General features: G+C 47.0%; 1 protein-coding gene across 1 annotated transcript in view; it reads right to left on the bottom strand.

The window, feature by feature from the left end:
- Window positions 1-15,831, bottom strand: part of GPR137B (G protein-coupled receptor 137B) — a 92,352-nt gene extending 76,521 nt beyond the window's left edge. The window contains 2 exon segments of the mRNA XM_037821671.1: window positions 15,417-15,794; window positions 15,796-15,831. Of these exon segments, the coding sequence (XP_037677599.1) occupies window positions 15,417-15,794; window positions 15,796-15,831 (414 nt within the window).
- Window positions 15,832-17,404: the final 1,573 nt, after the last annotated feature.

Below are 17,404 nucleotides of genomic sequence, written 5' to 3'. Positions count from 1 at the left end.
CCCTGATCTGTTTTGGCTGGGAAATACTGATGAATAAAGTCACAAACCCAATCAACAACAAAATCCTAGACAAGAAAGAGAAACTGACCTTTGGAATAATCTCTAGTCAGATGCCCAGATATTGGCAAAAAATTATAAGCCATACTAAGAAGCAGGAAGATATGGCCCAGTCAAAGGAACAAATTAAAACTTCAGAGGAGACACAGAAGTTAGAACAACTAATCAAAAATGTTCAAATAAATCTCCTAAATCAATTCAAGGAGATGAAGGAAAATATGGCTGAAAAGATAAAGGATATTAAGAAGATACTAGGTGAGCATAAAGAAGAATTTGAAAGCATGCAAAGAAAAACAACAGAACTTGTGGGAATGAAAGTCACAATAGATGATACTAAAAATACACCAGAGGCATCCAACAGCAGATTTGAACAGGCAAAAGAAAGGATTAGCAAGGTAGAAGACAGGGCATCCAAAATCTTACAGAAAGAAGAATAGATACAGGAAAGAATGGAAAAATGTGAGCAGGGTCTTAGGGATCTGAAGGACAGCACAAAGCACACAAACATACATGTTATGGGTATCACAGAAGGAGGAGAGAAGAGAAAGGGGGCAGAAAGAATATTTAAGGAAATAATAGCCAAAAACTTCCCAACTCTTATAAAAGATACAGATATACATGCCCAAGAAGAGCAATGTTCTTCAAACAAATTAAATTTGAATAGACCTCCTCCAAGATACATACTAAACAGACTGTCAACTGCCAAAGATAAAGAATTCTGAAAGCAACAACAGAACAGTAATCCATCACATACAGGAGATCCTCAGAAAGAATAAGTGCTAATTACTCATCACAAACCATGGAGGCCAGCAGGAGTGTTATGACATACTTAAGATACTGACAGAGAAAAACTGCCAGCCAAGAATTCTTTATCCATCAAAACTTACCTTCAAAACTAAGGGAGAGTTTTAAATATTCACAAATAAACAGAAGCTGAGAGAGTTCACTAACAAGAGATCTGCCCTACAAGAAATACAAAAGGGAGTTCTGTACGCAGAAAAGACAGGAGAGAGAGGCTTGGAGGAGAGCATAGAAATGGAGATTATCAGTCAGGGTAACTAAAAGGGTAAAAAGAGAGACAAAAGTAAGATATGACATATAAAAACCAAAGGATAAAATGGATGAAGTAGGTACTGCCTTTACAGTAATAACACTGAATGTTAATGGACTAAATTCCCCAATAATAAGACACAGATTGGCAGAATGGATTTAAAAAAAAATTATGACCCATCTATAAGCCGTCTACAAGAGACTCATTTCAGACCCAAGGATACAAATAGGCTGAAAGTGAAAGACTGGAAAAAGATATTCCATGTAAAGTGTATCCCCAAAAAAACCTAGGGTAGCTATACTAATACTGAAGAAAATAGAGTTTAAATGCAAATCTGTTATGAAAGACAAAGAATGACATTATACATTAACAAAAGGAGCAATCCACCAAGAAGTAATAATCATAAATATTTAGGCACCTAACCAGGGTACCCCAAAATACATGAGGCAAACCCTGGCAAAACTGAAGGGAGTAATAGACATCTATAAAATAATAGTTGGAGATTTCAATACATGACTCTTATCAACAGATAGAACATATAGACAGAGGATCAATAAGAAAACAGAGAACTTGAATAATACGATAAGTGAACTAGACCTAACAGACATATACAAAACATTTCACCCCCAAACAACAGAATATACATTCTTTTTAAGTGCTAATGGATCATTCTCCAGGACAGACCACATGTTGGGTCACAAAACAAGCCTCAATAAATTTTAAAAGACTGAAATTATACAAGCCTCTTTTTCTAATCATAATGGAATGAAGCTGGAAATTAATGATAGCAAAGAACTGGAAAATGCACAGATACATGGGGATTGAACAACATACTCAAACAATTGGTGGGTCAAAGAAGAAACTGCAAGAGAAATCAGTAAATATCTTTAGATGAATGAAAACAAGAACACAACATACCAAAAGTTATGGGATACAGCAAAGGCAGTACTGAGAAGGAAATTTATTAGCCTACATGAAAAAGGAAGAAAGAGCTAAAATCAAAGGCCTAAGAGCACACCGGGAGGAACTAGCAAAAGAACAGCAAACTAATCCCAGAACAAACTGAAGGAAAGAAATAACAAACAGAAGGAAAGATTGGAGCAGAAATAAATGAATTTGAGAACCATAAAAAAAATAGAGAATCCACAAAACCAAAAGTTGGTTCTTTGAGAAGATCAGTAAGATTGATAAGCCCTTAATTATACTGACAAAGAACAAAAGGGAGAAGGTGCAAATAAATAAAATCAGAAATGAGAGGGTGGACATTACTACTGACCCCACAAAATAAAAAAAGTTCATAAGAGGATACTACAAAAAACTGTACTCCACAAACTAGACAACTTAGATGAAATGGACAAATTCATAAAAAACACAAACAACCCACACTGACTCCAGAAGAAACAGAAGATCTCAACAAACCAATCACAAGTAAAGAGATTAAAAAAGTCATCAAAAACCTCCCAACAAAGAAAAGCCCAGGAACAGATGGCTTCACAATTCTACCAATCATTCCAAGAAGAATTAATACCAATGATGCTCAAACTCGTCTAGAAAATTGAAGAGAAGGGGACACTACTAAACTCATTCTATGAAGTGAACATCACCCTAATACCAAAACCAGATAAAGATGCTACAAGAAAGGAAAATTACAGACCAGTTTTTGAATATAAATGCAAAAATCCTCAACAAAATATTTGCAAATCAAATCCAACTGCACATTAAAAGAATTATACACCAAGATCAAGTGTGTTTTATTCCAGGTATGCACGGGTGGTTCAAAACAGGAAAATCAATTAATATAATATTCCGTATTAACAAATTGAAGGAGAACCATTTGGTCATTTCGAATGACACAGAAAAAGCACTTGACAAAATCCAGCAACACTTCTTGATAAAAACACTTTGAAAGATAGGAATGGAAGTAAACTTCCTCAACATCATATGGGGCATATATGAAAAACCCATAGCTAACATTGTACTCAATGGTGAAAGACTGAAAGCTTTCCCTCTAAGATCTGGAACAAGACAAGGCTGCCTACTGTCACCACTGTTAGTCAACATTGTGCTAGAAGTTCTACCTAGAGCAGTTAAGCAAGAAAAAGAAAGAAAAGGCATCCAAATGGCAAAGGAAGAAACAAAACTTTCACTATTTGCAGATGACATACAGTATATTTAGAAAATCCAAAAAAAATCTACAACAAAGCTTACTGGAACTAATAAACGAGTTCAGCAAAATGGGGGGGGGGGGACAAGATCAACATGCAAAAATAAGTAGTATTTCTGTACACTAGTAAAATTTCTGGGAAATGCTGATCAAGTTATACTCGCATCTAGTGAAGTCACACACTCTTTGGCCAAGGGAGATTGGCTGGAATCAGTGGAAGTTGTTTCAAAGGAGGAAAAAAAATTAAGGGATTTCTTGATTTTCTTGCCTGAACGGAGGAAGTAAAAGGGAAAATGAGTAGTAGCCAGACTTCCAATTAACTCAGGAGCAAGTGTTCACTATACAGGATTACATGGTGGACAGCCTCTGCTCTGAAATGGCGTGGCCCGGCATCTCTCATTCACATGCTTGGGTCAATCTCTTCTCTCCCTTTCTTACCTAACAGAACCCCAAATTTGTGCAGAATAGTGATGCAGCCAGTTAGAGCACTATCCTCCCTCTCCTGCAGCTAGGAGCAGCCATGTGACATGATTCTCCAGAGTGAGACATAAGCAGAGGTCTGCTCAGGACTTCTGGGAAAGTTTATGCCTTCCGCAACACGGAACATGGGCTGACCCTGAAGATGCAACACATATCTGCAACCACAACTGACAAGTGAGAGAAAGAAAGCCACTTCTCCAAAAGAGAGGCTTGCTATATCAGCTCTGGACTCCTGCCTCAGGGCTTCGTGTGGGCTAAGAAAATGACAGCCCAGGGTACGACACCACTGTTAACAGGCAACCGAACACAAACCCAACTGCACAGCACCTCTCCCAGCAGGCCTGGCTCAGACTTTTACCCTTTAATAGAAGATGCTGACTAGGGGCTTCTATTCTACTGTAGTCCTTTTAAATTGAGCCAGGGATATTGTACATATAAAAGGAATTTGGGTGAAGAAGCAGCTTTTTCCTCTTAATTTCTTTGATTCGATGCTCTAAGCAATTACAAGGCTGAAAGTTCAAAAGACGAACAAATCCATTTTACTAAAGCCATAGAACCCCAAGAAAGAAAAAGAATTATTTTCATGTCACATAATTCTGGGGTTCAGTAGCCTATTCAATGAAGCCAAGGTCTGCTGGGTCTCTGTCCCAGGCCTGCCAGGTGTAAGAGGCTCCAGGGAGGTAACTGGGTTCCAGGGTCAGGTCCTCACCATGTCAGCTCCTGCCTTTGAAACTGGCAAGCACTGGGCTTGGGGAAGGAATCTGCTCTCCTTCTTGGCCTCATGGGAACACGGAGCACCCCAAAACTATGCAAGCTTCTTTCATACAAGATCTTGGGACCAATGATGACACTGCTTCTCCTCTTGACTTCTGGGAGCCCCAGAACCCCCTGGCAGTATTCTCAGCCCTCTCCTGCCCTCCAGAGAGCTCCAATGTCCTGTATCGTGCTTGGCCAGCTTTGCAGAGAAGATTCCTGCTTCAGGGGTGTATGTTAACTCCACAGAGAATTAACTCTATGAAGCAAGGGGCACAGCCTCACACTAGAATGCTCCTACTCCCATTACTCAGAATATGCTCCTCATTTAGTAAAGGACAAGGGGATAAAGATCTCACAGGTGAATGCCATCTTCATTTGCTTCATCCCTTGCTGAGGAAGGAACTGTTTCCGGTTCCTACTCTCCCAGCCCTCCCGGCGGCCAAGTTCCTCTCTTCTCTATCCCTCCATCATCTCAGGAGGGCCTCCTGTTCCTGTAAACTGAAGTGCAACTCCAACCAACAGCACTGTGGGGGGTTGAGCAGTGCCCCCCCCCCCCAACATTCATTCACCCAGAACCTCAGGGCATGATCTAATTTTGAAATACTGTTTTTGCAGAAATAATTAATTAGTTCAGATGAAATCACACTGGAATGGTGGGGGAGGGGGGACCTGAGACCAACATGCCTTATAAGAAGAGGGAGATTTGGACTCAGGCAGAGACATCCAGGGGAGAAGGAATGGAGTGAAGTGTCTACAAGCCAATGAACACCAAGAATTGCTGGCGATCCTCAGAAGCCAAAAGAGAGGAGTGGAACAGATTCTCCACCCGAGAGCCTCCAGAGGGAGCGTGGCCCTGCCCACACCTTCATTTTGGAGCTCTAGCCTCCAGAACGGAGAGAATAAATATCTGTTGCTTTAAGCCATCCAGCTCACGGTACTCTGTCACAGCAGCCCTAGGAAACTAAACAAGCTCCAATGCCCAGCACTCCTGACCCAAGAAGGCAGAAATCAGTAGGGCCCTACCAAACCCCAAGTTGATTAAGTCAGCCCATAGGCAGCGTCCAGCAGGCATGTGTGGTGAACAAATGCAGGAGTCGTGGGGCCTGCAACCCTCTAGAGACCCGCACCTCGAAAGGCTCTCAAATTCTATTTCAAACAAAGCAGACCCTGACCTTCAGTTTCCTTATTTTTCTGTGCCTTCTTTTGTCACCTAAGCATCTAGGTGCAGGAGCAGGGCTGGCCAGACTACATGAATCCACTCTGCTTGCCCTGGTTGACTCTGTTTACCCTTTTGAGCCTCAGTGTCTGTCTGCAAGACTAAAGGGTGAGTACAAATATTCATTAAGGTGCCTTCTCCTTGGAGTATTCTAGGAGGTTAGAATGCTCCTCCATTCCATGGAGCCCACCAGCACCAGCTGCTGTCTTCTCCCTGGTGGGTTATACCCACCTAGCCCTACCTGTTGGGGTGCCCAGCAGCCCCCAGGACAACCTCAGTCACAGAGGCCCGAAGCACCTTCACCTGCCATCCTGCCAGCTGGGTGGAAGCTTCCAGAAGGCCCTCTCCTCTCACCGTCTCCCTGGCTCAGGCACAGAGGTGGAGACTATTAATTCAGACGGGCCTCCCTGACCGGTTTCTCTCTCCTCAGTCTCCTGAGTGGAAAGGGCTGTGGCCACACAAGGTGCTATTACCATCATTACATTTCTTAACTGCTCCTGCCACTTCAGTTCAAAGTTGACCAGTCAGAGCCCTACCCACGGTTCTTCCAAATAGACTTAAATCAGTAACACATTAATAGCACAGAGGACACATTTCTTGCCAGCAGAAAGCCTAGCTGTGGGTTAACAACCAGTCAGTCCCAAAGGCATCTTGAAGGAGGAGGGACCCCTTGCCAAGCTGCAGCAGTGTGCCACATCTCATTGCTTTACCCCAATCCTTGTCAGTAAATTATATAAGCACTACACAACTGGCAGAGAGAATGCCCCCATTTTATTCCACAAAACAACTTCTGGCCTCAGCAGTGAGGGGCATTCTGGGGTTTTGGCCGTTTCTGGGAACTCTTCCCCTTACAGGAGGCAGTTCTGATCTTAGGTGAGACCCGTGGTTCTGCCTGCAGGAGGACAGCTGTCAGCACTTCCTGAGGGGAAGCAGCATGGTGCAAATGGAACTCCCCCACGGGAATGAGGAGACCTCGGCTCAGCCGTGGTGCTGCCACACCCCCACCGTGTGACGCTGGGAAGGGCCTTCAGAGACAGACACAGGAAGGTGTGGGACCAAGCCCACATCGCACAAGGGTCAATCAAAGGAACCGAACACGGCCCACCCAAGAAGAGACGACTCGGGGAGGGGACCGTACATGTCTTCCAGTATTTGAAAGGCTGTCTGTCTTGGGGAAGTGGGATTACACTAGGCGTGGCCCCAAGGGGCTGGAGGTGGAAGTTAACCATTCTTCTCCCAAGCACCACCTTTCTACCCAGATGTTGGTTTGGGCTCCAGGAAGCTGCTGTAGGCAAAGTAGGGCAGGCAGAGGTTCCAATCAAACCTGGAGCAGGACCCAGGGAGGTCCTGGCCCAGGCTGGCATCCCCCAAGACCAGCCAGGGAGCCCTAGCTGGTCTCCCCAGATCCCACAGCCCATCTTCTGGAGCTGCTCTGGTCAGAGGACACCACCTTGTGTTAACCCAAGTTTGAACCTTCATCCCCCGGTGGCATCCAAGAATTGAAATGGCCTCTAGAGCAGGACCAGGGTAACGGTGAGTGAAAACTCAAAGGCTCAAAATATGGGAAGCAGCTTCAACTTAAGAACCCTGCCTTCCATAGAACCAACATTTCTTCAAAGAGAATATTTAGGTTTCGGAAATATTTTTATTGTAACAAGATTTACTACAAATGGCTCTGACTTGCATTTAAATAGTACCAAAACCACAGATTCTTTTAAAAATAAAAAATAAAAAAGAATCCTAGAGGAAGGCTCAGAGAGATAAAGGAATGAAGTAAACCCTCTAACCTTCCATTGAAAACCTCCTACATTTGGTGGCACCACTGTGATGACTTTCACTAAATAAAGCTGACCAAATGCACAATAGAGAAATTATTTAAAGTCTGTTTTCCCTGAACAACTGCAAGTTCCACAAAGTCAGGAGCCAAGTTTGACCTTAACCCAAAGTCTACCCACTGTCTGGCATGTAACAGGTACCCAAAAACCTGCTGAATGAATGAAATGCGTGTCCATGTCCCTTATCATCAAGGCTTATTGCTACTTTGTAAAAGCTGTGGGAAGACCAAGGGCCTGTAGAGTGGACACATGTGCCACCTTCCCAGGAAAGCAGAGTGCAGTCCTAATGGTAGGCCTGACCCTGCACTACAGCTCCCAGTGGGCCCACTTACCTCCCTGTCTGTCATCAGTCATCGCCACCAAGGCCATCCCATTGCCCTCAACGGGACAACACGACTTCTGACGGCTATGAGGTCTGGGAAGCCAGGCTCCTGTCACAGACAGCAGAGTGACCCCAGGGAGATGAACTTATGAGATAGGGTGGCTTTTTACGCTGTGTTTTACAGATTGTGTAGCCTAGCAAGTATGGACTGCCATAAAAGAAAAGGGCAGGGGGGAGGGTGAGCTGATGTCACACCCCTTCCAGAATGTCAGGCGGCCCTCCTCTGAGTCTCTCCGGCCCCAGAAGGCAGGGTGGTGGTTCCTTTCTACATGCCTTAGGTGGCATGTGGCTCACGGCACTTCCACGTCTGTCTATGTCTGTCACAGCAAACGTATTCATCTTCTGATCCCTGGCCACTACAGAGCCCAGGATAAGGCTTAATCATGGAATGGGTGAACCAGAGAACACTCTCTCAACACTCTGCCTGTCCCAGACCATGAGAAAAGAGGCCAAAGCCTGATTTCAACCTGTCTCAGGACTTGCCCCAGTTCCAGTAACAGAATAAGGTGGGGTGGGGTCTTGATGACAAGCCACGGGTTTGTCCTAACCCAGGGGTCAGCAAACCATGTCACGTGGACCCAGTCTGGCCCGCAGCCCTTTTTGTGTGTGGCCTAGGAACCGAGAATGGTTTTCACATTTTAAAGAGTTGTTTAAAAAATAAAAAGAATATGCAACAGAAACCATACGTGGCTCAAAAGGCCTAAAATATTTACACACACATACTCTGCTATTTCCTTTCTTGTGACCTTCCAAGGTGTCAAGGAAATCAACAAGTTCAAGGAAATCAACCTACTTGTTGAGTAAAACCACTCAAGACTCTAACCTTTAGCCACAGGATAAACACAGAGTAAAATGTTGACAAGTCTCTACAGACCTCAGTGAATGTCTGTGCCTCAGGCATTGTTTTAAGTGTTTGCTGAGGTGATTTCTGTCCTCTGAGAAAACAGACCAGCCGAAAAGTCAGAACAGAGACAGACCCACAAACCAGGAAGCGGCTTTTCTCCTCTCACTGGAAATGCAAGGTGAACAGGAACTGATTTACAAAAGCATCTCCTGGGATCCCATGACTTCATTGTTTTCAAAAACCTAACGATCTCTTAGTGACAGTTATTTTGACAAGTAACCTTCAGTTTTGTTAATGGTCTTCTCTGGTCAGCTTCCCTCTCCTCTCACCCCTTGACTACTTATCACTCCAAGATTATCCGTTAGCCAGAGATTAAAACCTTGGGTTTCTGGATTATGAAAATAGAAGCGGCCCTCGGGGGTGGGAGGTGGGGGTGGGACTGATGCCTCTGAGCAACTCTGAGAAGCTGCTGAAGAAACTGAACAAATCTTAAGAAAGTGCTCTCTCACTGCCTCCGCTGCTCACCCTGCTTGTCTGACCCACTGAAAGGCAGACCAGAAAAGACCTAAGGCAACCCTACAAGTATGTGGTATGTGGCCCCAAAGGCAAAGAGGGCCTCACTAGGGGGATACAGGCTGTGCCAACTGCACCAGCTCCAGGTCCCCTTCAGGAGGAAGTTGGCAGAGCTCAGCTCCACCTCTGCTGTTGATATCTCAAGTCTTTGGTGTGAACAGGATTGTATCTGGGATAACACTGTGAGGATTCTAATTGTTCCGAAGAGTTTGGAGGGTATGAACTAAATTTGGTTCCCCTTGAGCCCACCTCAGACACTGAAGCGGCAACAGGGAGAAGGGCAGAGAGAATCGAGATCTAACCCTTTGGAGGGAGATCTTGGGAAATGCGGCTTCAAAACTGGAAGGCTTCTTCCTGGGCAATAACTTTTAGAAGTAAAATTATGGAGCTACTTCCTGGCAGAAGCTGGTGGTGGATGGTAGACTGAACCCTTTAAGGAGACCTCTCCCGGGTCTTGTCTGAGTGACCAAAAGGAGTCAGTGCCGGGGCCAGGAGGCCAGGGGGTGGTGACAGAGACTGGACTCTATTCCCTGCCCTTGTGTGATTGTGTGGTTCCAGTCTTGCCTTGTGTGTTTCCTAAGCTTCCTGCTTCACAATCACCAAGGGGCTCTCGAAGCTTCTGTCTTCAGGCCTAGATTCAGGTCTGACACACAATAGGTATTCAGTAAATCCTCTTGACTAAATTGGCTATCAAAAACCAGAGCAAAACCTACCTATTCCTCAGGTCACCCACCTCACTGATTAAAAAGGCCCCGATTAGATTTTTAGCTACCTCCCAATTACCCACTGGCAAGGGGAGGGACACAAGCCTGGAGGCCTGTCAAGTCTGGGACATGATGTGTACAGCAAGCACGGGCTCAGCCAGGAGACACCAGACCATGTCCTGCCTCTGCTTGCCTGACCGGGGGCCCCAGGAGTTGTTGCTCAGCTTCCCTGGTCCTCAGGCAGCCCGTCTGCAAAACGAGGGGCTTGGTAACAGGATCTCACAAATTCCTCTGGCTCCAGGTTTCAGGAGCTGCAGATACCAGAAAGTGGTGACTTTACATACCCCCACCCCCCACAAAGGGATGTCAAGTGTCATTGCCATTTTACAACTACCAAAGTTACAACTTGGTGATAAAGCTGTTTTGATGACATGGTGAGCTGGTAAAGGGCAGAACCAGCATTGGGGACCTGGCGTTCAGGACCGTGGCTTGATGTGCTTCAGGGCAGTTCTGAGACATGGAATGCAGCACTTTAAGGGAAAGGAGGAGAAAAGGGGAGTCAATATAGACAGTATCTCCTTTAATCTTTACCACACACCCCCATGCGATAAGTATTACGATTTTCCTTTCCTGGTAAAGAACTTGCCTCCAAGAGGTCAAGAAGTCAGTGACTGCCCCTGGGTACCACACTAAGAGACAAAGCCAGGATTCAAAGTCAGCTCTGACTGCAAAGTCCCTGCTCCTTCTACTCCCCAGTACTGCCTCCCAATTCATGAACCTTCATCAGCCTGGCACCCATGATGATGAGCAGCAGTGTGAGTAACAAATAGCCCCTGCTGCAGACCAGTGGAGGGGAATGTGGAAGCCTCCAGCAGAGTTCCAAAGTAGAGCAGGCCCTCAAGAAATGCCAGCTTCCTACCTACCCTCTATTGCATGGTAAAGTCCCAGCTCCCAACTCTGAGTCTACTTAGTCACACTGCCTCTTCCCCCACTGAGAGAGTTCACTTCTCCATTTCCCTCCTCAGACCACCCCAACTGTAATGGCAGGCATTTGTCAGAGGCCTCCAGACAGACTGAACCAGGGGGAAGTTGAGCCCATTCCATTCAACTGGACTAAAAGACCTCAAGAGTCTGAGATCCACACTCTAAACCTGAGGGAAAACAGCTGGGAGATGTGGCTGCCCAGGGTGCCGCTGAGACCACTGCCTCTTCACACATGCTCCTCCTCCAGGAGCTGCCCTCACACAGAGGCCAGCACCCTGGAAACCGCCTTTGCTTCTGAGCCTCTATTCTAAAAACTATTGGTAGAAGCACCAAAATGCCCCATGAGCAAAGAACTCCTGCATGCTTCAGGCTCCTGTCCTGCTCTAAAGCCCCCTATTGAAAAAGCAATTTGAAGTGGTGTTTAGAACAGGCTCGAGTGAAAGGCTTATGTTCCAGTCCTGGCCCTACCACTTCCTAATGTAGCAGGGAACTGAGTGGCACAGGAGTCCACTGCTGGAAACAATACTCTGTTTCAAAGAGAGCCATAAATAACTGGGGCCAGATACATATATACACACACATACGGCCCGCTAGGAGTTACCAGAACCAGTCCCACCCCAGGCCACCTCCCCACCTCCCAGTTTATATGAGCAGATGGAGGGTAGGGATGGGAGAAAGAGTTAGCAGCTTGTCAGTAGAAGAGCAGTGTTCATGGTGGGAGGTGATTGCCCTCACCCCAGGTCCAGTAAGGAGGAAGCACCAAAGGGATTGCTCACAGAGATTAGGAGAGTCTTGTCTCTCCCTGCACAGATGCTTGATGAGCTGAGAACCTGAAGGCCCACTAGTGTAGGCATTAGAGCAAAGTGGATTGTGAAAGGGTGTTCCTGGGAAAGCCTGACTTGTGCCCAGGAGGCCTGAGGGCATCAGGAATTGGAGGGAGGTACCTGCTTTTGCCTGGGGATTTCTGCAGGTGGGAATGAAAAGGAACGACCATGGGTGCCTGGGATAAAAACCTGGATGGCCATCCCACTGCTGTCACCGTGTGGCTCAGAGGGAATAATGGGGACCTCAGCAGTCCAGTGGCATCATGAAAAAGGGAATGGAGTCAGAGAAGAGGATCAAAGTCATGTGCAGCTGCCCCACTTGAAGAAGGGATTGGAATGGAATGTAGGCAGGGCAGAGGGGGCCAGAATGAAGTTAAGACAGCACCCACATAGAGACGCCACATCTGCGGAGTCATCTGCAGAGGCAGAACCAGAGCAAGGCCCAAAAGCAGACAGGCAGAGAGACACATGGAACCACCCTGCCCCTTCCCCTTGCCCAGTCCTAGGAGAGCCAGATGTAGAAGACGCTAAGAGCAAAAGACATCCCCATTCAACTCCAAGCCTCTCGAACTCTAAGTCTAGCCTGCACTGGACAGGGATTTAAAAGAGATGTAAGATTAAAGTTTTAATAAGTGAGACCAACTGGCAAGATATAGAATCCAACTGAGAGGCTACTGGGGGATAGAAGAGAGTACAGAAACAGTGATTTAGGAAAAAGGTATACTAAACTGAACCTATCAGTTAAGTGGTTCCCCCTAAGATGTGGACTGGGCAGGCAGCTGCTTGCAGCCATGCAGCGTGGCGTCAGCCCAAGGGGGCGGCTGCACTGCTGGCACCCCACAGCTACCTCAGAAAGGGCCCACACAGGCTGCACAGCACTGGGAGCAAGTTTCCTCATCTCGGTAAACCTCAGTGGGGGAGTGATAATGCCTTCCATACCAGGTTATCAGGAAGGTATAAATGAGATGAGTAAGCAAGCCCCAGGCACACAGCCAGGCATGAAGGATGGGGACACCCACAGAAAAACCCTTCCTCCACCTCTCAGATCCCTCTTTCCAATTCATTCCCAATTCCATACTTTTGCCTGCTGCTCCCTTCCCACGGTCCAGTGCCCTTCCTCTGTCCCATCTTCCCAACTTCAAGGAGATGCCTGCAAATCCATCTCTTTTCTGAGCACTGTCAGGTCCATACTATTTGCCCCATCTGGTACTTCTTTCTATACTTAAATATAAATTCCCTAAAATCCCTTGAATTATTATTTATCTGTGTCATATGTATGCTATAGGATATATTTTACCATTGTAAGAAGTCTCAAATATGTACCATAAAGTATAAGCATTTACACTCAGAAATGAGTCTGAATCCTGCCTTCATCTTGCACTGACAAGTGTGACCTTGAGCAAGTCATTCAACATTTCTGAGCCTCAGTTTCCTCCTCCATAAAATGGGGGCAATAACAGTACTTTCTTCCGGGGATTGTTATTTAAAGAAGAAAAAAAACACTTAAAACTGTGTCTAGACATAACTCAGGCTTCCTAATTGTTACCTGCTACCTGTCCTTACTCCAAACCTGATTTACTTGGTTTGAGATGGGGCCCTGATAACAATAATTCTTAAAGCTCTCCTTTGCAGCCAAAGTTGAGAAGTCTAAGAGAATGAATGTATGTGGAGAGAGGGGGAGCAGTGTCAGAGCTGGCTGACCCCTTTGTTACTCCCCAGCGGTGTCAGATTATTTATCAGAAAGCCATGAAGTGGCTTTGATGCTGACATCTGGGTGCCTCTTTCTCCTGCCAGTCACTCTGTGCCCTCAGGTGAAACGCCTTTAGCTGTAGGGCCTGCTGACCCAGGAGATAATAAAGAAAGCAGACCCCTGACTTTGTCCCTGGGCGTTGAACCCTAGAGTGGCTCTGTCTTTCCGGCTCTTTTCCCTACTTCAGCATTTATTCACCAGCCAGCAGACAGCACAGAAAATGGGCAGCCTGGCCCCTAATCCAACTTGAGGTTCAGCATTTGCATGTGATTACCAGAGAACGATGGCAGCTGCCTATGTTTTCCTTTTCTTCTCAAAAAGGGACATGATTAAAGATCTCAATGTGCAACATTTCCTATGCCAAAGTTCTCAAGGGAACATCAACTTCCCTGACTTTCACATCTTGCTAGAACCACCCCTTTCAGTCCAATTAAAAAGCGGAGTGTCTACAGCACAGACTGCCTGAACTGGTTTGAAGGTTTAAAGGTAGTATTTGCACAGACAATATACATTACTTGTGGACTGGAAAATATGCTGAGACGCTGGGCCTTTAAGAAGGCTCTGAAGGTAGTCCCATTTTGATAAGATTTTAATATCTACTAAATATTACATTTACTATTTTTTTTTAGCCCTAAGTATTTCCTCCAAATTTTCAGTCAGTGGCTCCCACTATGCCAAGGCAATACTTTTACTTCCTTTTCTTTGTTTTTTTACACTGATGACATTTTCTTTTGAGAAACAGACACACTGTTAAATGAATAGAAAGGCTGCTTGCACAAGCCCTCTGCCCACTAGACACCTCCTAAATTACCCTCACCAGGCAACTTAGTTGGCATGTTTCCTTGGGCAGATTCCTAGTGAAAAATGGACATTTTAGTGCTTGGAAAATTAATGGGGATCAGAGAGGACGATGGTGATTATGGCAGTGTTATTAAACCTTTGTGTAATACCTCACGCAGTATTCACAAAGTGCTTCACCATTGTTGTACTTTCATTAAGCTTCACCATTATTGTACTTTCATTAAGTAAGCCGTCACAGGAAAAGAAGCAGCCAAGTCAATTTGCATGTTCTCCCATTAGCTTATTAACAATATGCCTCATAAAATGAATCTTGTGCGCCTATAAAAGAGCCCCAGTAAACTTTTATGGCTTTTTCTTTGGAGCAAGCCTGACCTCCGGTTGCAGCAGCCTAGGAGGTGGGTGTTACCCCGGACTGCTGTTTAGCAATCCTGTGGAATGAATTAGTAAGTCGCAGTTCAAGGGCTCCTAAAACGGGGGCGGGGTTCAAAACATCTCAACTAAACCGTGAAGATCACAATCTGCCATCACTGAAAAAAAAACAGCGTCTGACCCGAGTCTGAGGCTAAAGTACCAATGACCTTGGCAGGTTGGAGTTAGGTGCTTTGGCATGAAGGGGTGGAGGAGAACTTTCAGAGTTCAGGTCTCCCGGGTGGGCGCACCTTCCATCAGTACCAATTCTGACGTGTGCATGAAGACTTGGATGTTGTGCGCTTGGCGCTGTCTCGCTGAGGAAGCGCCCAGCACAACACACTGGCTACACTGGTTGATGTGGCGCTAAGGGCAGCCTGCAGCCCTCACCTTCCTTCTCCTTCGCCTCTTTTGGGAACGGCAGGGGTTACCTGAGAGAGAGGCACGACCCCAAAACGGGTGCCTTTTCCCACCTGCGGCCTGAGACCAGCCCCCGCGGCCGCGTGGGACGCTGCCCGGGGGCCTCCGTGCCAGGTGAGCGCCCTCCCGGCGCCGCCCGCCCGCCGGGGCCGCTTTCCGCGACTCACCTGCGTGAAGTACAAGTTCATCAGCGTGAGGGTGAAGAACTGCAGGCACACGGGGAAGCAGTAGAGCAGCCAGAAGACGAAGGGGCTGAGCGAATTGGCTGCCACGAAGTCTTTGAAGTAAAAGGAGAAGAGGACCGTCCGCAGGGAGGCCCAGAAGAGGCAGAGGAAGAGGAAGACGCTCTGGTAGCTGAGCCGCTTGTGGCGGTAGCGCAGCACCAGCCAGAGCTGGACGTAGATGAACACGAAGAGCAGCGAGTAGAACACGGTGTAGACGATGGTGAGGCCGAGCTTCACGTAAGGGGGCACGGCCGGGGTCAGCGTGGGCGGCAGCGAGTCGTTGCGGAGGGGGTCCCACCGCGGGGCCTCCATCGGGCCGGGGGGCGCTGCGGCGCGGCCGGGGACGCTCTGGCCTCATCTGGTCACGCGGCCGCCGCCGCCGCCGCCACCACCACCCGCTTCGGGGTCTCGGCGCATCGCGCTCCACCCGGGGCCAGGAGACTGAAGGCAAGAAAACAAGCCGCACTTCCTCCCCGCGGCACCACATGATTCACTGGGACGGCCTTTGTCTGCGATTGGCAGCGTCGCGCCCTCCGCCCCCACGCGCCCGGCAGCTCCGCGCCGCCCCCCGCCCCCAGCCCCCAGCACAGTGCCAACTCCTGGCTCCGCGCCGCTCCCGCCTCCGGAACCTCGCGACCCCGCCGCGGCCGCCGGCTACTAGGAGGATGATGCGCAAGGCATCGCGCTTTCTGCTGTTGTTTACTTGTTGTTTTGCAAGAGTTAATTCTTTTATTAAGCAAACAAGCTTTGCAAGTCTTTTTTTTTTTTCCCCCTCTAAAAATAAAGCTTCACGATTCAGTGTCTATGAACTGGCCAGCATTTTTCCTAGGAAATGTCATGCTGGGGTGAAATTTATTTCTATATCCAGAAAAACCAAAGACCTGGTTTTTGGTTTTGAAGCCAAGTTTGTATACCCAAAGTGGCGAGGCGATGGACCTTGTGGCCTAGGCAGGGATGCTTTCTCCCCGAGAGTCGTGGAATGCGCCAGGTGGGGATGCTGCGCCTCTCACCTTCTAGCAATGGAGCAGAGCAAGTGCGGGGATGAGCGAAGTGGCCCGGCCTGTGCTGGTCGTGTCCGTTGCCGGCTTGACCGCCCGCCCGGCCAGTCAGCAGAAGGAGCCGAGAGGACTTGAGTGAAGTGTGACCACTCGCGATTACAGCCTCGCCTCTTTAGTAGCCTCTAAAATGGTCTGTCTGCCCAACAACAAGCTTCCTCCTTTGCTGCAGCTGAGCTGGTCGCGCCTCAGAAGCGGTAGAGTTGATTTTCTTTCCCCCCAGGGCGCCTCATTAGTGTGAATCCCTGGGAGTAATGGGTGTTGTAGGGTGGTGTGGGCAGAGAGGGGAAGCCAGGCCGCCCTCATGAAGCATTTCTAGACAAGCAATTCTTGTAAACAGAAGAAAGAAACCGGAATCTCCAAGTCTCCAGTAATTCATAGATTTCTTTTCTCGTTCTAAATTAATTTTCCACTTCGTGCCAAATTGTCTGTTCTTTTTCTTAAAGAGGGCCCGCCAAGCCTGGACCCACTGCTGCTTTTCCTCAGTATTATTTAGTGTTTACATGCTCCCAGCATAATCCAGGGGCTTCATCAGGGCTGCGTGTCTTTGGTGTGAAGCTCCTTTTCTGTTCCTCTTATCTTTTTTCTCTCTCCCTATCACTATTGAAAGAGAAAATATGGAAACTCTGATCTTGTCCCCTTCAGTCATTCTGCACAGAGCACCTGGAATGATCTTTCTAAAAAATAAATCTGACCACATTACTCCCGTGGGTTAAATTCCCTGCATTTCCTCCTCACTGTTCTGAGGAGAAAGTCTGATCTCCTACCCTAGCTTGACCTCCATGACTTCATCTCTTAACTCTCCCACTTCAAAAGGAATTCTTTCTTCTACAGACAATTCTCAGAATAGGTTCAGATATCTGACTCCAAGGCCAA

This window comes from Choloepus didactylus, chromosome 2, assembly GCF_015220235.1.
Source record: "Choloepus didactylus isolate mChoDid1 chromosome 2, mChoDid1.pri, whole genome shotgun sequence".
Classification (NCBI taxonomy): Eukaryota; Metazoa; Chordata; class Mammalia; order Pilosa; family Megalonychidae; genus Choloepus; species Choloepus didactylus.
This window is presented reverse-complemented; position numbering and strand designations above follow the sequence as displayed.